General features: G+C 51.6%; 8 protein-coding genes across 8 annotated transcripts; 3 read left to right on the plus strand and 5 right to left on the minus strand.

The window, feature by feature from the left end:
* Window positions 1-227: 227 nt before the first annotated feature.
* NCS57_00075500 (Clr5 domain-containing protein) lies at window positions 228-1,833 on the minus strand (the record flags this gene model as incomplete). Its single annotated transcript, XM_053050834.1, has 2 exons — window positions 228-1,551; window positions 1,634-1,833. The coding sequence occupies 2 exons, from the start codon at window positions 1,831-1,833 to the stop codon at window positions 228-230; spliced, it is 1,524 nt and encodes a 507-aa protein (XP_052919349.1).
* Window positions 1,834-3,128: 1,295 nt separating this feature from the next.
* NCS57_00075600 (2EXR domain-containing protein) lies at window positions 3,129-4,052 on the minus strand (the record flags this gene model as incomplete). Its single annotated transcript, XM_053050835.1, has 1 exon — window positions 3,129-4,052. One exon carries the CDS (start codon window positions 4,050-4,052, stop codon window positions 3,129-3,131), a length of 924 nt encoding a protein of 307 aa, XP_052919350.1.
* A 1,422-nt stretch (window positions 4,053-5,474) lies between these two features.
* Window positions 5,475-6,612, minus strand: NCS57_00075700 (uncharacterized protein; the record flags this gene model as incomplete). The annotated part of the gene is made up of 3 exons (XM_053050836.1): window positions 5,475-5,813; window positions 5,864-6,405; window positions 6,531-6,612. 3 exons carry the CDS (start codon window positions 6,610-6,612, stop codon window positions 5,475-5,477), a joined length of 963 nt encoding a protein of 320 aa, XP_052919351.1.
* Window positions 6,613-10,461: 3,849 nt separating this feature from the next.
* On the plus strand, window positions 10,462-11,816 carry NCS57_00075800 (BTB domain-containing protein; the record flags this gene model as incomplete). Its single annotated transcript, XM_053050837.1, has 4 exons — window positions 10,462-10,835; window positions 10,886-11,012; window positions 11,062-11,140; window positions 11,197-11,816. The coding sequence occupies 4 exons, from the start codon at window positions 10,462-10,464 to the stop codon at window positions 11,814-11,816; spliced, it is 1,200 nt and encodes a 399-aa protein (XP_052919352.1).
* Window positions 11,817-12,773: 957 nt separating this feature from the next.
* NCS57_00075900 (uncharacterized protein) lies at window positions 12,774-13,853 on the plus strand (the record flags this gene model as incomplete). The annotated part of the gene is made up of 5 exons (XM_053050838.1): window positions 12,774-12,900; window positions 13,051-13,109; window positions 13,161-13,199; window positions 13,460-13,487; window positions 13,537-13,853. 5 exons carry the CDS (start codon window positions 12,774-12,776, stop codon window positions 13,851-13,853), a joined length of 570 nt encoding a protein of 189 aa, XP_052919353.1.
* A 369-nt stretch (window positions 13,854-14,222) lies between these two features.
* NCS57_00076000 (uncharacterized protein) lies at window positions 14,223-15,905 on the minus strand (the record flags this gene model as incomplete). Its single annotated transcript, XM_053050839.1, has 4 exons — window positions 14,223-14,921; window positions 14,968-15,077; window positions 15,378-15,649; window positions 15,763-15,905. The coding sequence occupies 4 exons, from the start codon at window positions 15,903-15,905 to the stop codon at window positions 14,223-14,225; spliced, it is 1,224 nt and encodes a 407-aa protein (XP_052919354.1).
* A 1,204-nt stretch (window positions 15,906-17,109) lies between these two features.
* Window positions 17,110-21,095, plus strand: NCS57_00076100 (uncharacterized protein; the record flags this gene model as incomplete). Its single annotated transcript, XM_053050840.1, has 9 exons — window positions 17,110-17,181; window positions 17,232-17,983; window positions 18,120-18,159; window positions 18,209-18,632; window positions 18,692-18,864; window positions 18,912-19,060; window positions 19,112-19,559; window positions 19,611-20,042; window positions 20,091-21,095. The coding sequence occupies 9 exons, from the start codon at window positions 17,110-17,112 to the stop codon at window positions 21,093-21,095; spliced, it is 3,495 nt and encodes a 1,164-aa protein (XP_052919355.1).
* Window positions 21,096-21,486: 391 nt separating this feature from the next.
* Window positions 21,487-22,207, minus strand: NCS57_00076200 (uncharacterized protein; the record flags this gene model as incomplete). Its single annotated transcript, XM_053050841.1, has 2 exons — window positions 21,487-22,124; window positions 22,204-22,207. 2 exons carry the CDS (start codon window positions 22,205-22,207, stop codon window positions 21,487-21,489), a joined length of 642 nt encoding a protein of 213 aa, XP_052919356.1.
* Between the last annotated feature and the right edge of the window lie 1,795 nt (window positions 22,208-24,002).

Below are 24,002 nucleotides of genomic sequence, written 5' to 3' on the forward strand. Positions count from 1 at the left end.
CACCAGACCCTTCCCCTATGAACCAGATTTTGATCCTCCAAGATGAACTAGGCAGGTTGTTGCTTAATAAGTAGTTGTAGTTGTTGTTGTTGGTGTGTTTGAGGATTCGACTCAAATCATTAAAAAACGTATTCCGACTCGCATGATATGTGTATGCAGCCCACCAGGTAACCCACCCCATTCTAGAACCGCCAACTCCAAAGGACACCGTATCACGACCCAAAAATTCAGTCAGGCCCTTGCTCCAGGTACAGCTGCGCCCTCGAGAGGGCATCCGCCGTGATGGTATCCGCGTCCCCCTGCCGTCCGGCCTTTTGGTAGTGCGCGGCTAGCACCCACATGTCGCGTATCACGCGCAGGTTGTTGAGCGTGCCGTGGGCCGCCTCGCGCTTGTAGATGGCGTACTGCAGGTTCTGCTCGGCCGTGTCCCACTCCTGCCGGTCCTGCTGGACCCGGGCGAGCATCTTGCGCGCGTATGCGTGGAACCGATCGCTTGATCTGGACCCCGTCCCAGTGTCGGAGCTCGTGTGGTTGAGGAGGCTGAGCGCCAGCTCCTCTGCCTTCTTCTTGTCGCCCACGTCCATCTGCGTAAACTCGAGCCGTAACGCCTCGATGCGTAGCCGGTCAGAGTCGTCCACCGTGGGGCCGTGGTCTTGTGCCTCGGCCATTGTTTCGAGGGCGTGGTACATGGCGTCCTGCCTCTTGGCGAGCTCGCTCCCTTTGCGCAGCCGCGTCCGTCCATCCCAGATAAGTTGTTCGTAGAGCCAGAGCCGTTGTGGATCCGAGGACTCGATGTGTTCGGCCAGCATGTCGACGTTTCGCATCCAGGCCTGACGTAGTATATGGCATAAGTAACTCCTCCCTTGATCTGAATGATAATCACATGTCCGTAGTTGTTGTAGAATCCGGAGGAGTGGGTGCTGAGCTGGCAGCTGTCGTTGTGCCAGAATAGTAGCATGATCCAAGAATAAACCCAAAAGCTGAAGATGTCCACGATCCACCATGTCAAAGATGGTGTCTAGGACGTGCCATACAAGGTCCGGGTGGTCCTCACTGAGGACAAACTCAAGTACATAGAAGCCTCTCCGTGCAGCCAAACCTGCAAGGTTCCCTTTACCGTGGTACCACAGATCGAAAACAAGCTCAAACGTCCGATACATTGTCCGGCTGTCCTGGATAGGGGGGTGATTTGGGTTCGCCAGATATCTCGACATGGGATCCGACGCAACGGGGTATGCGTCCAGCTTGGACTGACTCCATGAGAAGACGCTGCCGAGAACCTGCTCAAGATCTGCGTAGGGCCCTGCATTGTTAGAGGGCCGGATGAGGGCCATGGAGGTATCGTTGACCTCTTCTGGAGACTGCTCCTCAGGTGACGACGAGGACGCTGCAGTCTGATCGTCAACTGTCTCTGTCTCTGCTGTTACTGCACTCTGGCAGTATGCCTCGGCAATCTGCGCAGGAGTGGAAGCTGTGGAACCCGAGGGGCTCTTGCGATATGTGCGCTTCCTAAGATTCCACTTCTTTAAGCGCTTCTTGAACATTTGCTCTCTATTCCCGGGGCAAAAGTCAAAGGACGCGAATCAGCTCAGGTCTTTGATTTCTTCTACTTAGTCACAAAGGCTGCACTCACGTCGCTGCAAAGCCGTGCCTTGCCTGCAGGATGGCCATGGTCTCGTTGAGCTTGCGGTTGTCGCGGATATACAACCTCTTGATGACCTCGCGCATGGCCTCCCACTCCTCCTCGGTGTGCTCCTTGGTGTAGGTCCTGTCGTCCACCGCCGGCGGGCAGCCCGGGAGGCGGGGGGCCAGGACCGGCAGAGTGGTGGACATGATGGGATCATGAAAGCGGCCAGACAGGGGGAGAGACTCGGCGGCCGTTGTGGACAACGGCGGAAGTTGATAAGCTGTGCGGTCTCTCTAGCTGTTGCAAGATCCGGTTGGCAGCGTCGGCATCGGCATCGGCATCGGCATGCCGGACCGTTGTGTGTGCATGGCGAGCGGGATCGATCTCGACTTGTCAAAGGCGCCTCCTCCTCCGCCTCATCGTCCGGCACATCACGTCGTTTAAGAAGGGTTCAGAGCCGGCCTCGTCTGATTGGGCGAGATAGTTCCCTGCATGAGGAGCATCGTCTAGGCCAGTTGCGGTAATGGTCCAGAGTTTATTTGCCAGCCCTAGGGCCTGGAATCAAGCCTATACATGGTGCCAGCCACTGACCCGGTGTCAAAAGGGACGAGGTTCGGTGAATGTCGAGCCAGATTCGCCCGCCTCTTTAACCTCTCCAAGAGTATAACATTCGTGAGCGTCAGGGCGTGGCCCACAACTTTAATTCGACTGGATGAGCTCAGACTCCCCACCTTCAGGGAGTAACCCACATGGTGTCTTTAGAACCGCAGCCTTCGGATACAGCTGCCGTTTTGGGCCATGGTGATGACCTCACAAGCGACCCCGATGGTTTTCGGGTTGTGCATTGAACATTTGCTCTTGAAACCTGATTAAAGGTTGCCACTAGTTATGGCCTGATTTTTTGCCATTTCCTGTGTCTACAACCCATTAGGCAACTCGCATAGTCAAATACGACCTTTTGCTACAGCCCAAAATTAACCCGGTATCCAACCATCAAAGTCGAGACCTGACACCCTCATAATTCAGCAAATCACAGCCCACGCGATTCAGGAACATGCTCGTCGATCAAAATGCACGGTCATGTGTTTCAATTTCAACTCGTGGTATCGTCCAGTTTCACGCTGATACTCCATTTGCCCATACCGTCAGAAAACACCAGTCCAACTCTCCATCAGTCACGCCAAGAAACCTCCCGAACGCCAAATAAACTCCCCCTCGGACGCCATTGATACCAAGCTTTCGACTAGACATGTTCCAGATGTTTCGACGTTCCTTGGCCCCATAGCCGAGCTTGATGGCCGCGAAATCCATTGCTGCAGGGGTCAAGCGCTTGCGTCAAGTGGTGTGCGTTTCCAGGATCCCGGATTTCCCTAAATTCCAAATTGCCATCGCTCATTCGTCGTGTTTCGAGTTCCTCCATCAACTCCCTTGCTAGTCATCCCAACTCAGTAATGTTTGAGTCGTGTTCGATATTGATCCCAGCCTTCCATGTCATCCACCCCTAAAAAGATCGGTACTTCCACAGCAAGCTTGCGCCTTCGACTTGCAGCTGCAGAGTCTCGACTATTGGTGGCTTGTCTCGTAATCGTTTCGTCAGCGTCGAGTGCGCGGCCTTTAGGAACCGCCTCTTGAATCGTCTCCAATCCTCGTTGGTAGGTTTGCGGTTCAACTCTGCCGCCTCCTCCTCGCTATCGGTCCCGCTCTCGTCCAGATCGTCGTCGTCCTCATCAGCCTCCTCCGTCTGGAGGGGGTAGTACTGAAACTCATTCTGGTGAAAGTGCCACGGGTTGTGGATGCTGATCCCCAGCTCATTGTCAAACTTGAACGAGTAGTTGTGGTGAAAGAGCTGCAGTCCGTAAGGCCATTCGGCCATGGGAGGATTCGGATGAGTGCACTGAAACTCCTCGTGGACGACAAATAGGACCTTTTTCAGTCGTGGGAACCGGCGAAGCTTTTTGACAAACATGGTCATATTGTTCCTCGATACCTTCCCGCTGAGCATGGGGTGAAAGATTCCCGTCGCAAAGCCATACGACGTCCCGAGGGCCACTTGGCGCATGTTCTCTCTCATAAAGTCCACTTGTGAAAGAAAGTGCAGGGCTCTTAGGAGCCGCCTGATGAGGAGGTAGGGTTCAAGCAGGACGACATCCCGTACAGAGTCGATGTACTTTGTTGTTCCAGATAACGTCAGCCGCTTGTAACGGTGCAGCACGTATGCCCGCGACTCTCTGCATACGGCGGCCAGCACAGGCGGGGGCTCATTCGAACTATTCGCAAACGTGAGCCCTGCCGAGGCTGGAGTTTTGAAGTTTGAGTGCGGAGTATCGAGGACTTCAAAAACCCGCGGCTCTGGTAGGGCATACGCCCATACCATGGACCGCAGCTCTCCTGGTAGTCTGACAAAGGACGGGAAGCTCGTCGACATTTCTTCCTCACGCGATGGAGGATCAAGGTCAAAATTGACTCACCTTGACTCCTCACGATGATTCAAATACCCGCCAGGCCAGCCAAGGAGAGGGGACCATCCTACTATCCCGGCAGAATGGCGTGGCTGCTCACCTCCGCAATCACCCCACGATTTGTCCCCATATCCTCTAGGCGAGCTCTCCCCGCTGGACAAGTCATTCACCTCGGCTTAGTAGAAGTAGGCGCGAATGAATGCCTATCTACCTACGCCATGGAGGATAATGTTGCGTAAACGCCACGTTTTTGCACGAATGGCGGGGGAGTCTTTTACATCCGCGCTGCTAGGTTGGTGGTGCTCGGGAAGCTTGTTTCGGGTAGAGGCCGATGAGTCCATAGATACTGGACGGAGCAGATATCTTCCGCTAGATCGAGGTTGTCACTGCGACACCGGTTCTTGGCAGTGTGCTACAGAGAGTTGCAGTCTTGGCCTCAATGATCTGCGCTGTAACTGGTCGCGGCTTGCAGCGGGACGGGCCATGTGCCATTGTAAATGGGATTGAGGGTGCAAGATAAGTGATGGTGGGCTGATTCAACAACCCACGATGTGTTGGTTGGTGCTCGTCTCGCGAATCACGACTCGGAAATTCCGACACCGGAGTCTTTAGAGACCGAAATAGAGTGATTTGAACGGCAATATGGATTCGAGGATCTTGAAACGACAAGGAACATCTCGATTGTTGCGTCGACCAACAGCAGCTTACATCGGACTTCGCAAGTCTCTAATCTACCTACCCTGGAGCGGGATTCGAGAGATGATTTTCCAACCGGCGATATACTTAATCCGAGGAACCCACCTGACTAAGCAAGCTCCAACCGCGCGAAGCGGAACCGCATAAAAATCTCGATCGCGAGCTGAAGCTGCGCTTCTCTTTTCTCTTTTTCTTCTTCGTGCGGCTGGCATGACCTGAAATTTTATATTCTCCGTGTTGCTCGAATCCCTTACCAATGGATAAAATCGCAGCGTCAGTTGTGCCACAGATTAATCAAAATTGCAGGCCCGCCCTACCATCGCTTGGTTCTGGTGCTTTTGATGCACCTCAGTCGTGGTTGGGAGGCAGGACATATCTAAACCCAATGCTTTCGTGAAGTGAATATGTGTGTACCCTGCGCAGGAATGCGCAGGTTGAAAACGGTCCTGAGGATCGCAATGTCGTCTTGACTAGGAACGAGAGTGCGTGAATGCTTGACGAACTGACGTCTTGATCTCTATTCTCTACCTGGACAGCGACATCTTGTGCTGCCTCGTTGTTATTGAAACCCCAGTTACTTTCTCCTTAAGCGCATGGCCATTTCACTCTGAATCGCATTCAGGTGTGTCCTGGTATCATCACAGGAAAAAAAAAATATGTGCCAAGCTTAACCCAATTCTTCATGCATAACATTACTCGTCTTCTCCAACCTTCTGCAGCTTACCCATCTCGCGCTTGGTTCCAGCCTCGCCAATGAGCTTCACCCGATCAAGCCGGACGGTCTCGCCATCACCCTCGCCCTGCTGGACGTAGACGATTAGGGTTGACGTCTTTGTGAACTTGACAAAGCGCAGTCCAACATTGACCGTTCCGTCGGCGTTCCAGTCCTCGGCAGGGATGTCGATGATCTGTGTGGGCTCGGTCTCGTCGGCCTCGCTGAAGTCGAGGTTGTGGGGACGGTTGATGTACAGGTGGATGATTCCTGGTCGCATTGGCGCATCCTCGTCGTCTTTGGGGGGAAGCGAAGTAAGCTGCGCATTGGTTAGAGTGGTAGCCCAGTAAAAAACACGGCGCAACTTGCCTGGAGGGTGTGAAGCTTGACGGTCGACTGGAAGGGAATGAACAGGAGCAGCTGGTCGTCGGCGCCACTTTGGACAAAATCCTTGGCTGTTCCCTTGCCATTGCTCAGTCCGCTGGGCTTGCTCCCCTCAAACAGAACCCTGACGGAGCCGCTCTCCTCATCTGCATTGAGGACCTCGAGATCTCGAACCTCTATTTGGTCTGTGATGTCGCTGTAGCCTCGAGGGATCTCTGCGCCCTTCCAATTGCCTCCGCTGCTAGAGGCGGCGCCGCTCTCGCCGAGCGAGTCCACCTCGGCCGCCAGCTTTTGAACCATGGCTTGGAGCTTGGGAGGATTGGCGCCCTGGACCTTGTCGATCTGCTTTCCGTCCAGGAAGAGGAGGAAGGTTGGTAGGGCCGACACCTGGTATCTTTCAGACAGCTCTCCCTGTTCTTCGCTGTTGATCTTGACAAAGGTCAGGATGTTTTCGCGGGATAGTTCGTTCGAGAGTGATGCGTAAAGGGGGGCGATCTGTTTGCAAGGACCGCACCAGTCGGCGTAGACTAGAGGAGGAGCATTAGTTAGCTTCTTTCCAGGCAGAAGGCGAGACGCGTTGCGTTGTTGGACAAGTTGCCCCAAGAGCATGGCGGGGCATCTCGCTGGCGCTGGCGCAGAGGCAGTTACTCACAGTCAGCGACGACGATGCGCGACGACTTGAGGAGCGCATCGAACTGCTGCGTAGAGCCTATCACGACGGGACCCTTTGACATGATGAGAGCTTGCTTTGCGACGGTTGCGACTGGAAAGTATGACGGTGTGGCAGAGACAGTCAGGAACGGGGTGAATGCTGATGAGATCCCTCCAATCGCCGGAGCCGTTTGGAGGGGACATCGCTGTATCGGGGCTGGCGTCATTTGACCAATGGTGGACTCAACATCTACCACGACAACTACCCACGCACGCGGTCGTAAAAAAGCTTGGGACACCAGGACGGCTGCGCTGAGTTAAGTCAATAAAGAGTATTCACTTTATAGCCTAATCATGAGCTAAATGAGGGATAAAAACAAGAAATAGTATGATAAATCTTTGAATATTTTATTCGTCATATTTGGGGACCTTTCTTGTGTTAGAAATTTGAGATCGTTGACTCAGGGTCTTATGTTTTTTTACAACTGCGTGCCACGGACTATCACGGAATCATATTGTCAACCTATACCCGGAGGTAGTATATCTGACTTCTTGTTTTGTTGGTCATTATGATGTCCTCCAAGATTTGCTTTGCCTTATATAGTCTGCCCCATTTTGAATTGTTAGGTTGTGATAAACATGAGTAGACGTTGGTCAAGATCTGCTAATAATACACTCTTTTGACCCCTTAGTCTTCACCATGACGAATTGGGACGACCTCAACTACCTCCAAGAGAGGCGGCTGTGCGCCCTGGGGAATCCCCATGTCTTGGTCGGCATACACAAACGCGTAATCTTCTTCGAAATTTTCCTCGATGACCTGCCAAGGCACAACAGTCCCATCCTCGCTCATCATGCTGACTTGGTAGTTATCCCTAACCTTCAAGAATTGAACGTTGTCGCCCAACTCTTCATTGTGTTGGAGGACTAGCTGGAGTTTCTTGCAGAAAGGGAAGATGCAGCACATGTCATGGACCATATCGAAGCAGTATTCGGGGTGGTCGGACAGATCGAGCGCGACCTTCTCAACACAGTGGATGAAATGCCCGTTAAATCTGAACTGGTCCCATTTGATGGCTTGCCTGTCCCACCAGAAAATATCCTTGGATGTGTTGAACCAGAGACTCTTGTAGGGACTTCCGTACGCTCCGAATAGGGACCGGCCAAGCTTCTGAGAAATCCCCCGTGCTTCTTTGCAGGCTTGGCTTGAGGGTGGTGGTTTGTGGTTGACCACCATGGGAATGACGCCAGACACAATCGAAAGGGATTTTGTCTTGAAAATTCTTGCTTCTCCGAATGAGTACTCCCAAATGATGGCTCTGATTTCTGGAGGGAGCCTCTTGAAGAGGGGGAAGGTCAAAGGTGTCGGTTCCGTTGTCAAAGTTGTGTCAGCAACATCTTGATGCGGGCTGATGCTTCCGATCTCGGTTCTAGAATGGAACAGTCTAGAGCCTGGGGTAGGTATGTGTCAGAGAGGAAGATATGATATCGAGGGGAAAGTGATGCGTACCGTTGCCAGTTGTAATGTTCGCTTCCTAAGTGAAGCCGATTCTAGGCAGAACGTATTGGACTGTTGAGAATGGGAAGGTAATGACATTCCACGCGCGAGAGGCCAGAAGAGGGCGGGGCGATTGCCGCGGCATGGCAAGAGAAGGAAGGGGCGAATGCCTCGAGTGATGAGTGCAACAGGGAGGAAGTGAAGGTGGAGAGATCCATGGATGTCGGGTCTGACCCAACGTGGACGATGAATGAAGGTAGAAGATCTGGAATGAGATGGATGGATGGATGCCTAGAAATTTACGTACCCTGGGTAGGTAGGCGGAGGCAAGGTTGGAAGAGAGACCTTGGTGCCTTCCCGGTTGGTCTCCAACTGGCATCCCATCCATGGCAGGCGGCAACACATGCCCGATTTACTATAGTAGCAGTGATTCACTACAAAGGGTACCTAGGTGGGAAGGGATGTCTAATCATGGTGAGGTGCTCTCAGTATGGAATGGATTGATAATACCACTACTGTAATCACCTTTGCAGTACGCAATTCTCTCCTATAGCCTCGCCCCCTGCTCAGTTCAAGCAGATGTCGAGGCAGTGCGTCGTGGCACCACCTCGACTGCTTCAAGGGGAGGAAGCTGAGGTTCTCCTTCTGAGCTTTCTCCCGGGCTTCCTCCCGAGTCTGCTCCCGAGTCTTCTTCCGAGTCTTTCCTCCAGTGCTCCTCCAAGGCCTGTTTCAAACCAACCCAATGCAGCCTTTCTTCCTTGTAAAAACAGACCTTCCCCTGGTCGTCGTCCCTAATGTGAAGGAGTTCAACATCGCCTTCGTCTGGCGGTGGCCCATGTGACATGACCAGTATCATCCGTTTGCAACTAGGAAACTCGACCAACGCGTCCGCAAGCCTCCGCAAATTCCCTTCGTCACATGTGCCACGCCAATTGATGGCTACGTTCTCGATCGTGGTGAAGTCGGAGCCAGAGTAGTAACTTTCGTGTTCAAGATACTTAATCAACATATGGTCCAAGTACAGAATGTCCTCGGACGGCCTGAACCAGAGGGACTTGATTGCGAGGCCTTCTGCACCGAAGAGAAATTCCCCACACTGTTGGAATAGCTGGCGAGACTCTCGGCACACTGCACCAGAGGACGGCGGTCTGTGGTCGACCATCATTGTAATCCAGGTGGTGAGCTGATCTGTACAAGGAACCGGACGAAAGACCCTGGCACCCCCAAAAGAGTACTTCCAGATCATTTTTCGCACCTCCGGAGGGAGTTTGATGAACTGGGGAAACGATGAGGCTGGAGTTTGACTGGCGCTCGAAGACGTTGAAGTGACGATCGGTGGTTGTCCAGCGGGCCCTCTGATTTCAGTCCGTAGGCAGAGTGGTTGAGTCCCTCGCGACCTGTTAGTTCACAGCCTGGGAAGAAGATGCGGTGGGATGAACATACCGCTACTAGATGTAAACGTGAATTCAGAAATAATAGAAAAGCTCATTTGTGAAGAATGAAAAGTCGATTCCTCGGGAAAAGCGTGAAAGGTCTGGGATGCTAGAGTGGCACGCCTGGTGGGAAAAGCGCAAATGGTATCGGATGCTAGAGAGATACGCCTCCCGGGAGATGTCATGTCATCTTGCTCGGCGGCCATCTTGATCGCGATGATGATATTGAGGGTATCGGAATGATCAAGATGTTAATGCTGATGACAGGATGACGAAGAGGAAGTGCGAAAGGCGAGCCGTTGTTTTCTCGGCAGAAGGGGGAAAGCGGCAATGGAGTTGCGGATGCACCTCGTGCTCGGGCAGGTGTTGACAGCTGCAAAGCAGTGCTCGCCCTGAGTGAATCTTCTCAAATTCGCACGTGTTTGATTTTATTCTACTGGGCACAAGGCAGTTTGCATAGCAAACCGTATGCTTCCGTTGGTGTCCAACAAGACTCCCCTTGACCAGTTTGCAACTCTTCTCATTCAGAGCGACAAAAAGACAAACCGGAATAATTAGAAAATAATATCTTTGTATACAAGTAATTGTTAGACCCATTGCAATCCTGCATTTCTATGGCCCTGCAAATGGTGGCTGGTGCAGGTATCCGTTCGAGTGTCCAGAAAGGGTGATTCACAAGGTGACCGGCCGACGGCTGGCAGCTGTTCACGACTTGATAACAGTGAAGAGGGAGAGAGGAGGAAAAAAACCCACAGTTTAATGAATCACAATCATGCGCACTTCTTGGCCTATAAAATCCGTGCAACGCAGACACGGCGCAAGAGTACCATTGTGCATACTCGTGGCTTCGTCACTCCGAGGTTGGTACGCCCTTTGCATGCGCTCACTTTCTTGTCAGCCTTGAAGCTCTTCAAAATAGAGATTTCCCTGGGCCGACAGCTTCTCAGCATCCGTTTCTTTGTCTCTCCTTCTTTGTTTTGATTCGCAGACAGCCGTCAGTCATGGATCGCACTTCGATCGATGGGAGGCGAAGGACCAAGTCTGCGACTCCATCTGCGAAACACCCACGCAAGGCAGAGACTCCAGTCAAGCTCCGGCCGGCCTCGCCTCCAAAGAGCAACCCATGGAGCGTAGCGAACAAGAGAGCGGCTAAGCCTGCCGCAGACAAGTTTCCACCTCTCCCGAAGCCGCAGATGGCTCTGTCTTCTGTCGCGACGTCCACGACGGGGAGATCCCGGAAATCCTCAACATCGTCATTCGAGCCACAGTCTAGGGACGAAGTAGCGCTGGTAGCTGCACCTGGATCCCCCTCCTCCAACACGTCTAGCACGTCTCGGCTCATCCTTGAAGCAGCCGCCTCCAGAGCGACAGCCAAGTCAGTCAATGCAACCACTTGGTTGGGCCAATCACTGACCATTTCACCAGTCTCTGGAAGTCTCCTTTTGGAGCCGATGTGGTTGTACGTGCTGGAACCATGGAGTTTCGAGTCCATCGCAACATTGTGACACCTGAGTCTGGCTGGTTCCATGACCACTTGCCACCGCCTAACACGGTATGACTTGATCTTCTCTTGTGGTTGACGATGAACTGACTGTTGCTAGGATGGTACACCAGTCGAGATTCATATGGATCTTGCTCCCGAAGCAATTGGACATTGCTTGCGATTCATCTACACAAGGGGTGAGTTCTGCCATTTGACACCCCTCATAGTGAGCCCGCGACTGACGAAGCAATAGAGATCGAAATCTGCGAATACAACCATGAGGATCCTTGGAAGACGATCCACCTCCCTCGATGTGTACTGGGGTATTGCGCAGCAGTCAATCTGCGAGTGCCAAAAATGATCAGCTACCTTCTTCGAATCGTCGAGGACACATCGGTCCAGCTTGGAAGAGTGGTCAGGGCTGAGTATCTCCACCGACCCCTGGGATGCTCCGAATGGAACCAGTTTTCATGGTACTACCAAGCCGCACTGGATATCCTCGCCTGGGAGCGGTCCAAGAAGCTTATGAGGCCCATGCGACTGGCCCTGGCGAGCGTACTCGATGCCGTCCTCTTTTGGTTGATGCGACAGCCCTTGTTTGTCAGTGTTCTTCAGACAACGTGGCATAAAGTCTTGCGGGCCAGCGTGATGGATATTGCTGAGTACCGGCAGCTCACGAGAGATGCCAACCCCTTCACCAACAGTGCCCTGCCTGATGAGGTGGCACTCAGAAAGATGCTCGACGAGGTGGAAGAGGAAAGGAAGCAATTTAAGAAACAGGCCAAGAAGAGACGAGTCTTCACAGAGAACGGCTTGATGTTGGCTTCAGGAGCTGAACTGGAGGGAATTCGAGGTAGACGTGGTTCTCTGTGAAACGGATGGATGGATGCTACCTTGAGCATGATGGCTTGTTGCGGAGAGAGGGCGACGACGAGCGAAAGCGAAGAAGGGACGAATGTCGTAGGGGAGGAAGCATGTGTTTGAGACTTGCCTGCATATTAAGGCTTTTGTATAAGCCCCATACATAGACAGGTACATAGACATAGATTCATCGAGCTTAGAAGAGCTCTCGGTTTAGAGGTCAATGGATGGTTAAGGTGAGATTACTCGATGTCAGCGTGTCTTCCTATGAGCATAAGCTATCGTAAGTACATACTGGCCCAGAACAACATGTATCAATCTCGCCACGAGCTCCCGCACGTTGCGGACTTGCTCTTTGAGGTCAATTTGGCGATGATCACACTGGAAATCGGGGGTCAAAATGAACGCGCCGTGAGGGGGTGATTCAATTTGAATTATGCATGCAAAGAACTGGATTTACGCACCAGGTGATTTGTGTAGGAGTTGCCATCTTGTGCTGTGCTGTTGCTGTTGATGGTGACCTGCCATTGCCAGGACGGAGAGCAGGCCGCTTTTATCATTGCCAGCTGGCGACGCGTTCTCGATGAGATAAGGTTCGTCGAGGCAGAGTGTTGAGCGCGGAAGCATCTGCAGAGCATATTTGATATTGACTCTTGCGTTGAAAGGCATTGGGCATGATGGCTTGATTGTGTGTAAAACTGTATCTCTCTTGCTGAGTTGCCTTGATCTACCTTTTGGTATGCTATGAGGTCAAATTACTCTTCAAAGAACGGGGTTTTGGTATGAGGCGCTGCCTCACCTAATTTTATGCGCCAGTATGTCCCTCTCCAAAATGTGACTCAATTTGACCCCCGTTCATGACCAGGGCCTTATGATGATAAAGCTAAGAGTACATATAAACCTTAGGGTATAGTTTATTTATTTTATACTTTTATTTCTTTAATATACTCTAAACTACGTTTCTATAGCTTGGCAAAGCTCTCGTTGCCTACCAGGCGCGATAGGTATAGGTCTCAGGAGACCTCGCGCACCCCTGGATATGATGGCGACAACTTTCGTTCATACAGGGCGGGCAGCTTCTCAAGTTATTCCATAGGTAACCAATAAACCTTTTTATTTCTATTATTATTAGTGGCCATTTCACGGCATGATAGATATAGGGTCTTCCTATTATTAATAATAAGATATTATAGTTAAGAGATATAGAAACACTCCCTATGGTCCGCGTTGCCTAACTAATAGATAGCCTACTCTAGATGGATTTATACGCTTTACTTCTCGCTCGAGCAGTACTCTGGCTTATTAGTAGCCTCTAATAAGTCTATTTTCCCTCCTCAAATATTGCTCTAGGTGCAGTACTCTCAAATCACCGAGCCCAAGGATATGGCCAAGCCGGTAATGATGTCGGCCATCATCACCTTGATGGATTTTGGATCAAGGTACCTTATGTAAGGATGATGACTTAAACCATTGCAAGATGGTCCGCGCGGCGTCGACCTCTTGGCATAGAATTCTAGAATTCCAGGTTTTTAACTTGAACATCTACGAGTCACAACATCTACGAGCCGCAACATCTACAAGTCGCACATCGCGCCATCAGCTCCGAAACCCACAACACCATGGCTAAGGACAAACCTTCAGCGAAGCAAACTTAGGCCAAGGTCAAGAAGGATCCCGAGAAAGGTAATTCGTTTTGCTCCGTTTCTCTACGGACCCGTCTAACAATTCACAGGCCAGCCGCCAGCGGAGATTCAAGAAATCTACGGGCTTCTAAAAGCAATAACCGATTCGCCTCAAGGTCGTCCCCAAGACAAAGCCATGACGGCCCTCAAGGAGGCCCTCAATGCTGAAGAAGAAGCGGAGCGTCGCAAGCAGCGTATTGCTGCTGCTTCTTTCTCGTCGCGGCCGGAAGTCAACCAGGCACTGCTCAAAGAAGACCCCGTGTGGCTACATGATGCCGCTAAATTGATCAAGACTGAGCGAGACACTCCAGGCAAAGAGCCTCGCCTTCACAAGAAGATCTCTTTGTCTTTCAAGAAAATGGGTTGATTGAGAGTCTCGGGGGATTGGGGTTACCAGGTGTCTTAGGCAGACTGGTTGAACTGGGATAGCTGCAGTATGCCTTCAGGTTGATTGGGTCTGATCTGTGAATATCGTGAGAGGAAGCAGACTTCAACTATTACAGACAAAGCGAGGCCAAGAAAGAAATAACCGCCCGTTTAATTTCATCAATTTCTGATGCTAACCGCCTCACTCTGAACCCACTGAGTGAAGTAGACTGAATCCCAAGAAACATCCATGACTGCGTTTTGCTCAAGCGTCTTAGAGACCCTCGGTCTCGTAGCGCGCTGCGCGACACTCCTGCCCTCGTTTTTATTCTCACCTAATGTCCACCCAAGAAACATGACCTCGCCTCCCTCAAGCGTCTTCGTCCATCTCCGAAGCATCCTCCATTGCCTCATCATCGTCCTCAACCTCTTTGTTCTCATCGTCCTCAGCCTCGCCGTCACCGTAACCTTCGTCGTTCTTGACCGGCAGCGATTGCCAGAGTGCCTTCAGCAACTTCAGTTCGGTTTCGCATTGTGTCACCACGCTTCGAGCGAAAAGATCATGTCGCAAGAAAGCCATTTGGAAGAGCTTCACCGCCATCTCGCGACATTGTTTGATGTCGGTTGCTGAGCTGATGTCTTGAAACAGCTTCTTCGGAGAGACAATTTCGGTCGTCTTGCCACCAAACTCCATGGCCGCATCTCGTTCAGCTGTCCAAAGTTCCTTAACGCCTCGTAGATGGTTCTCCCTCATGCGGATAATGCAATACAGCACATCAGATGGAATGACACGGCTACTGCCATTCATTCCAGGCTCCTGGGTGCCCAAGGGCTGGCCTGCCGAGACTGAAGCCAGGTGGTAAGCGGTCTGGATGGCGCCATGCAAGGCTTCGTCGCCCTCGGCACGTCCGGCCGTGTACTCTGAGCAGAACAATGTGATGAATGCTCGGTAAAGCGAATCATCGATCGGCGTATCCAACAGTGCGCAAGCGCGCAGGCCCCGGGCCAGTTGATGGAGGGCCTCTGGGATGATCCTGGCAGGGCCATGCGTGGCCACTGGCCAAAGTGCCTAATTTCTTGTCAGTTTTATCTATCACGCGAGTCAAACAACTTACTTGGCAGGTTTTGAGAGCCTCGCTTGCCTCTCCCATATCGAAGTCGTCCTGGCCCGTGATCATTAACTGGAGCAACTCCAAGTGGCCTTCGGCATCGGTTCCTTCGACTTCTGCCTAGTTAACCCTCCCTAGATAACTCATGATGATATCGTAGATCTGTTCTAAATGCCCTGTCTCTCCTCCCTCCTCCCATAGCGCAAGCCCTAGGTGAATATAGGAGATAATTGTCTCCCTTCGAGTGAGGCGATCCTGCTCATCTTCTGGAATATTCTAAGTGCTTGAAGTCAGAGTGTCGGGGAACTGATCTTGTTGGTTTCGGATGTACGCCTTGGTGAACTTGCAAATGCCTGAATTGAATGCAGCCCTTTGATCCTTTTCCTGGGTGTAATGGATTTTGTCCGTCCACTCACGATAAAACATAACTCGACGTTTAACGTCAGTCCCGGACGGAAGCAGATACTTGCGGTATATCCCGTCTTGTCTACCGTGAAGGAGGAATAGGTAATACCTGTCGTGATTGAGTTGCTTCACGGGGATGCCTGTTGTAGGGGCCGTGTCGATGGAGTCATGGACGTTGGGATTAAAGAGGGCAGAGTACTTTGCTGAACGCATTTTCTCCCTAGAGATACTCTCCTTGTATCCTGCAGGCAAAAGCTCGCTGGCAATAATAGAAAGCTCATCCCTATCTAGATTAGCAATCATAACCCGAGAGTTAGCAAGTGTGATGCATACTGGGGAATATCTGTCACTGCGAGGTCTTGTTCGGTCCAGCCTTAGTTTTCTCTGGGTCCGAACTCGAGCGACAGTGTCAGGTGCGCGGTCTTGCTATCCTCGGTGGATTTATGGGTGCGAATGATGGTATTAGGCTTTCTGCCATCCCTGCCGGTACGGTAGGCCCATCCGTAGGTGCTGAAGGCGAAATCAGGCGTGCTGCTCATCGTGCAAGATGTGACCGTAGCGGTGAAGAAGCTTTGGGGAAGATGAACGATGTTGATGGTAGTGAAGAAGTCGTAGGCACAGGGAGAGAAATCTCTCTTGTGATTTCAACTTACTCCAAGGTTTGGGTGAGCAGCGAGAGGGGGAGTTATGCTTAGAGGAAGTCTGCAAGGAGGAGGTGTCCAAGGCGGAAGTTTGCCAGGATGAAGTGCGTAAATTATCTGTAGAAGCATGGTTTGCTTTCTTCCTCTTCTCTTACTGCTACCTAAATAACACTGACCAAGCATAGGCTACAGTGATTCACAGTGACAGTGACAGTGAATCACTGCAGTTATCTGCCAGTTGCCGACGGCTGCCAAACTCCCTTTTCAGCTCCACCCATCAGATTATTCTCCCATCTGTCTTCAACCTTCTTTTCCCTTACGACCTCATTAGAAGTCAGAGCCAGATGGGTCCGACAGTGGGATATCTTCAGAGCCAGATGCGAAAGAGGCTTCGGATCCTTCAGGCTCAGGTTCGTTGTCCTCGGCGTCGCAGAGTCAACTTACCGGTGCATGGCGTTGTGTTCCAACTTCTTGGTTCGATTCTTGGTTCGATCCGTGAGCCACTTTTGCATCCCAGTCTCTGTCATCTTGCTCAAGTTTCTGTTTGCAGAGCCACTCGGCCTGCTCCCAGGACTGTAGCCCTAGATCCCTCAAGTGCTTTTGCCCCCAGACAGGCGGCATCGCGTAAATACACGAGATGTATGCTGACAGTCGCCTCTCCAGAACCCACTCCCGAAGAGACCTTGGCATTGAGATAGACTGCGATAAAAAACGAGATACCAGTATACACCTATTAGCTAATTCTCCCCTAAAGATAATAGCAAGATATAAAAGGAAAGACTCTTAAATATTACTATAATTATAATATATTTTTATTCTTTTATTATCTTTTATATAAAATTATTTATAATAATTATAAGGATTTAGGTAACTCTCTTTCTTTTCTAGTATCTCGTTTATTTCTTAACCCCCGTGATAGCCCGACGATCTTTCAGCCGTGGCGCTAGCGGCTGCGCCTGGACATGGATGCATGATCACCCCAGTAATGAAGTGAGTTATAGTAATCAATAAAGGCGGGTAAGCAGAGCGATATTTATTCCTTCATTCTACCTTGATTATTTCTCAAGTACACCTCTTATCAATTTTACCCGAAATAATCATCATGGCTGATCCACCCAGCGAAGGCCAGGGTCGCTCTTCCCACGTCCGATTCGCGGATCAAGAGTATTCCGCGGTTTGTTTACCCCGACACAACAACACTCCCAAGCTCACTCCATGCCCTAGAGACCCCGACGACCTCATAGGCAAGATTCTAGAACCCAGTCTAGACGCGGCACGTATGAGAGAGTCGAAATACCCACTGAGAGGTCTCGGTTCCGCAATGATAGCGGGGATAGGCCAGGGCCCTCAGCCACATTCCGAGGGGATGTGATAATGGTGGGAGCATCACGACGTTCTCGAGATGAGGCAGATGTGTATGATGATTACGAATGGCCTCCTCCCGATGCTTCGCCTCGGCGACAATACGAGTCCACCAGAAGGTTCACCGAGTCTCCACGACCAATTGAAGATGAGGAGGATACTAGGAGAGACGCCAGACGAAGACGCTCATACAGCCGTTCTAGAAGCCGATCAAGATCACCAAGCCGCCGCATCTATGGGAGTCCTCCCAGACGCGATAGGTACAGATCTCGAGAGACCTCGCGAACCCCTGGATACGATGCCGACAACTTTCGTTCATACAGGGCAGGCAGCTTCTCGAGTGATGAATGGGATCCATACGACAAGTTCAGTTTCGCATCGCAGTCTCTATCCATGACGGAGTCGTCAAGAGACGGGGACTCTGATGCTGAAACTCCCGAACCTGAAGAGCAACCTCCCCCAAAAGTTGAAGCAGCTTCGGCTTCTAGCTCCCAACTGACGCTTGTTCACTCCTCTTTGTACACCGGCAATGCTGAGATGAGCGGCTCCCATACCGCAACTCTCAAGGTGGTGCACGATTCGACAGTCCAGAAACACCCTCTATTTAGATGGCTGTGAGTTTCACTGTCAGGTGGGTTGAAAAAAACACCGCTGGTGCTGGCACCAAAATTGTATGGGGAGAGCGGCGGTGATTTCTTCAACCCACCTGAACGTGTTCATTTTGATTGCTATGAGCTAACCCTTAGGCAGTCATATTCCTCAAGATGTCATGAACTTTGACAAGTTTTGGGTGAGTTTCTGAGCCCTTTAAGTAAATGCATGCCTCTAATCCCCTGCAGGTTGAGATCTCTCGCGTTTCTGGCCTCACAGCGCTAGAGAAGAAGGCCATCACGAGACTTCGTGCCGATGTCAAGAAGACATGTGCAAAGTCAAGAATCAACCCCAAAGGCGCAAGGGTTGGATACCTTGATCCAAAGTCTATCGAGGTGCCTCTCAAGACATTGAAGCAAGGGACGACGACAGCCGACCTCGTCACCGGCTCAGCTCGATGGATTTGTATCCCTTACTTCTCTCTCGAGCAGTATTCCGGCTTACTGGCAGCTTCGAACACGTCTCTTTTCCCTCCTCAAACGTTGCTTCAGACACAATACTCTCAGATCACTGAGCCCAGGGATATGGAGCAGGCTGTCTGTCGGTTAGGCAACGCAGACCGTGGAGAGTGTTTTCACATCTCCCAACTTTGGTGTCTCGTCATCGATAACAGTAAGGCCTGATACCTATTATCTCGTAGAACTACTGCTGATCATCATGGAAACAAACAGGTTTGCTGGTGACTTGTGGAACAATGTCGCGAGATGATCTGCTCGGCCAAGCCTTGGAAATCAAGGAGCAGCCCTCCCGTGCGCTGGCAACTGAAGCCAAGGGGCGAATTCTTGTTGCCTATGGCGAGTCGGTAGTCTGGCTGCTCGAGGCAGAAGAGTGTCAAACATGGTTTGTGAGTCCGCTTCAATCCCCTGACTGGGATATTGCTAACAGCAACAGATGTTCTTGTCAAACTTTCAAGCATTCTGGCCCAAGATTCCCGAATTCTGGCACAAAGACCAGATGATTACAGCTGAGACATGGCCAAAAATTCTCAAGCTGGCTTCTACAGCGCGGTCGTTATCGATCAAGATTATCATGAAGCTGGGGTATGCTGCTAAAGCATCTGATGGACGAAAGACACGACTGACGTTATACAGCTCTCCGCCTAATCCACCTCCACGCTCAATCCTTCGTCCAGAGCCCCAGATTATTCCAAACTCCTCTGGCAAGAAAGGAAAGCCCAAGACGAACAATTTTTTCCATGTTCTCACACTGGCTTCAAGAGGTCTCACTACCATGGCCGGTTCAGCGACCCTCGAGGCTCAGCTTGAGGCAGCTGAGAAGTTCATTACAGCCGAGACCACTTACTCGAACCGGAAAACATACAAATCCTGCAAAGAGTCGACCAAGATGGAGTGCTACCTGTACTTGGCTGGTCTGGCGGACCGTGTCGAAGCCCAGGGGAGTGACCAAGTGCGACGGGCGTACGAGGAGAAGATTGACATTTTCAACGCTGCCGACGTCATCTACAACTTCTTCCTCCCGGAAAACTTTGAAGGCCCGATGGCAGGCAAGTTTTGGGGTGCTCTTCGAACGATGATCGAGGTGAGTTCGGTCAGGGGTTTGTTGATGGCATTGGCAGGCTAACTTTCGAAGCTCTCGATACTGGAACCTGGCTTCATTCAATCAAGCCTTGATGACACCCTCAATGACGTTCGGACGTCTCTTCGGAACTTCACTCAAGATCTTTTTGCATTTCAGACCATCATGGCATATTCAACCGAAGATGATCGGGTTGGGGTTGACCTGCCACCTGAGTTCTCCACCGCCTGGCTCTACGTTGTCATGGGCATGATTTATGGCTCCAAGGACGACTTCACTTGGAATAGCCGGATTAACAGAGCCAAGGATCTGGTTGAAAAGGGGTCTAAGAAGCTGCTTCAAGGCCTCTCTAACAAAAGCCTCCTAGACCGTGCCTCTGTGTTGCCTCTTGAAGTGTTGTCGCTCGTCACAATGGGCCTGCTACAAGACCAGGTTGGAAAGTCTGATGACATTTGCGATACATATTCACAGTACCTCAACTCTCTTGTATGTGCAATCGATAGCTTTATACACCTAGTTACTAATACCTTGCAGGACAACTCCATCACGTCACAGCCGTCCGATAGATCACTCCAACGCTACATTGACCTGGTTCAGCAAGAGCTAGTAGCAGTGAAGCGAACGCTATGGAAGCAAAAGAACATTATCTGTCGTGTTCGGAACTCTTTAACTGCAATCGACACGCAGGACATTGTTATCCGCCAGCTTGAGCAGTCGATGTTTATGAAAGACAAGGAGAAGCAGTACAACAAACGCTACTATGCAGAGGTCTCTCCTCAAGCACCGCCGAACCCACCACCACAGTCGTATGGACCAGAGGAAGACTATGCGCCGCGGGTTGAGTATGCATATACGCAAGAGGTCACACCACCACAACCGGCCAACGACTACATGGGCCTGGATGATGACTTTCTCTACGACATAACGACGTCGTCGAAGCTCTCGCCTACGGATGCAGGTGGTCTGCGTGCCCTGTTGTTTCTTGAATGCTCAAGACTCATTGAGCAACGCGAGTTCGAGTTTCGACGCTTCACCGAGTTTACCAAGGATCTCGAACGTGGATTCGCATACAAGATGGACTTTACGCGTGATCGACAGGAGCGCGCCATCTATGCCTTTACACTTGTCACCATCATTTTCCTGCCCATCAGCGCCGTGTCCAGCATCTTTGGCATGAACACAACAGACATTCGTGACATGGAATATTCACAGTGGCTGTATTGGGTCGTTGCGATTCCTCTGACGGTGGTGGTTATCCTAGCTGGGCTGCTGTTCATGGGCGAACTGGGCAACTTAGCTCGGTGGTTCTTGAGACGGTCAGGACAAGGAGGGCAGGGCATGTACGGAGGGCCTTCGATGATGTCGCAAACAGCCGAGTCAGCGGCATTTTGGCCTCCTCCTCCTCCACCTCCTCCAAGAGAGGAGTATGCGTCGCCATATGAAGCCGGACCCGGAATGCAAAGGACACAAACTCAGATATACTATCGTGCCCCGTCGACGAGGGTGGTTCACCCATCTCGGAGAGTGGTAGGATACTAGTAAGAAAATAATTTGGCACTGTTGCTTAAGTGTACCTATACAGTCAAGACGACCCCCTTTGCACTTTAAAACAATCATAGACTAATCCTAAGCATAACCCTAACCGACCATAACCCAAATCCTAACCCCATCCTAACCATAGCCCTTAACCTAACCTATCCCTTGGCTAATGGGGTCGGCTCACAAGGGGGTCGGGGGGTCGGGGGTCGGGGGTCGTCTTGACAAAGCTCGTTGCTTAACTCAAGTTTCAATTTACCTCGACTCCTTTTGCAACATGTACTCCGTCTTACACATTTAACCATCTCGCCATAAACCCAAAGTCGTCAATCATGATACAAGGCCGTCAAAAACATCAAGGTCCGATTCTATACTCATAACACAGGTTGTCTCGTTATCGTCGGTAGTACTCACGCTCTCGGTCCGAGATGAAGATGCGAGTGCGATCGTCCTCGATCATCCTCCTGGGGGGTGACACCCTTCGAGGTGGTGAAGGAGCGGGCAGGCACCTCCGAGGTCCATCGACATAACGATACGTGTCATAGCGAGGCTCAACAGGGACCGGAACAGGGACAGGGACGATCCTCTCTCGTTCAATGACACGCTCACGGTCAAGGTCGTGGGATCGGTGGCTGTGTCGGCTGTGGGATCGGGACTTGGGCTTCTTCTTCTTCTTCTTGTGAGGCTCAACGTCGACGGCAATGACCTCGATGGGCTCCTCTGGCGGGGGCGGCGGGGGCTTGGGCTTCTGGACAGGCGCAGGAGGAGGGGGAGGAGGGGGAGCGGGCTTGACCTCAGGCTTGGGTTCAGGCTTTGGTTCGGGCTTGGGCTCCGGCTTCACTTCCGGCTTGGGTTCGGGTTTGGGCTCTGGCTTGGGTGGAGGCGGCAGCGGCGGCCGTGCGACGACGGGCGGAGGCGGAGGTGGTGGAGGTGGAGGCCCGGGGATGATGGTGGTTACCCTTCGGCGGACGATGCCATAGTCGGGCTCAGGGTGCTGGAGATAGAGGCGCTTCTTCTCATAGTGTCTGGTAACTGGAAGTGCGAGATGACGTCAGTGACGGTTGGGTTGGGGCTGGACGGCACGGCCACGTGCAGCGAAGGAGAGACATACCCATTTTGATGGACAGGGACGAGTCGTAGTATAAAAAGTTTTGAGACGCAGCGGCAAAAGCCAAAGGAGGCGGTTTGCTTGCCTAGAAGTGATGGACACGGGTCGTGGTGGGGTCTGCTGGTGATGAAGATGGTGGATGGTCGACGGGGAGAAAAGAAGACGGATGACGATCTTATATGTAAGAGGTTTGGGGGAGGGACAAACAACAAAGACAAAGAAGCACGCGCCATCCCATGTAAAGTGAGTTGGTGCCGTCCAAGGCCCGACCGAGGACGGCCCAATGCCTTGGTCCAAGCCATCCCGAACTTGGAGGTTGTCACTTGAAGCTCTATCGGTGCCTGTCCTGCCCAGTCACAAGCCGTCACAGGGCAATGACGTCGCACATGCGCATGCACGTCAGCCCCCCCGCTCTCGAACAAACCAGATTTCCATCCCGACTGCGACCAGGGGTGCATCTGCTCTGGCACACCTTTTTCAACGCTTGTGGATCTTGAAAGGGCCTTGTGACTGGCTTCCTTCGAGGTCACGCCTGGAGAAAGAACAGCTGGACCCTGGACCCTGAAGTCGAAAAGGATGAGGGGAAAATGGCGCTGGCAGGGCTGAGCTGGCTTCGTTGGGTAGTGGCTCATGGAACAAGTGGTAGAATCTTGGTCGAAGGATGGCCATGGCGCCATGAGCTTGCTCCTCTTTGGGAATTTCCGAGATGCGGAATTCCAACCGTGGGACGAAGGAAAAATTCTCATGTTGTGTTTTGCTTGGGCATTGAAGCATGGATGAATCAGAGTTGCTGATGTCGGTGGGCTTTTGATGATGTGGCATGAGGTTGAAATTGCCTCAGCCAAGAAAACACGACAGCTTTTTCTGTTAACCGAGGACTCTTCTTCATGACGCCCAAAAGCTTGAAAGGATGGAAATGCCGGACATGCCGAATCACGGCCGGAGCCGGCTTCGGGGATGTGGGGTATCACACGGCGACGCCTCCCGTCCGACAGTCTCCAGTATTCCGGTGCCTCGTCCGAGATTTTATCAGCTCGGAGCCCGAGTATTCCTTCTCCTGGACTCACCCCACGGAAGGCTTGTTCACCCTGACGATCGCTGCATCCCACCGTCTCCTGAAACCGCTCCGATCGAAGCGACCAACAGGGGGCCCTAAACCACAACCTGGTCGATTTTCATTGGGGGTCGCGCGGGGGGTTCGAATTGAAATGCTATCTCTCCCAACAGGCAAGCAATCAAACAAACAAACAAACAAAGCAATACGAGCTCATCTGCAGCTGTGGCTGGCTAGAGCATCCATCGAGTCTCGATAGTGAAACCCCCAAGAAGCTGACCAAGACGGTACGAAGCAATATATTGCCTGCCATGAAGAGACCCTTGCTCGGTTATCCGGCGACGGCGGTGCGGCCGGTGAACCAGGACAAAGTAAAAAAAATATTCCGTAATGAGCAGGATCAAGCTGTCGTAAAATCGTGCAGAGATAGAAGTCGGCCGCACCTCGAAAAAAGAAAGCTGCTCCGCGAAAAAGAAACTCAAACTAACAGAACCAATGACATTCATAGCTGAAGGTCTTGGGCTGGCGAGTTTGAGGAGCTGATCTCTCCTAAGGCGGCGCTAGATGCGGTTATTGACGAGGACCCTTGATTCTTGGCGATGTGTCTTGATGCCAACTCAAACGCGCTACAATCTTGAGGAAGCCCGTTCGCCATGGGAGTGCAAACTATATTGTAAATGTAGCTGCACACGGTGTTTTCGAAATTACACTCGTGATTAGGAATCCCATCAGGTACTCTAGGAACCGA

The sequence above is a fragment of the Fusarium keratoplasticum genome, chromosome 1, assembly GCF_025433545.1.
Source record: "Fusarium keratoplasticum isolate Fu6.1 chromosome 1, whole genome shotgun sequence".
Taxonomy (NCBI): domain Eukaryota; kingdom Fungi; phylum Ascomycota; class Sordariomycetes; order Hypocreales; family Nectriaceae; genus Fusarium; species Fusarium keratoplasticum.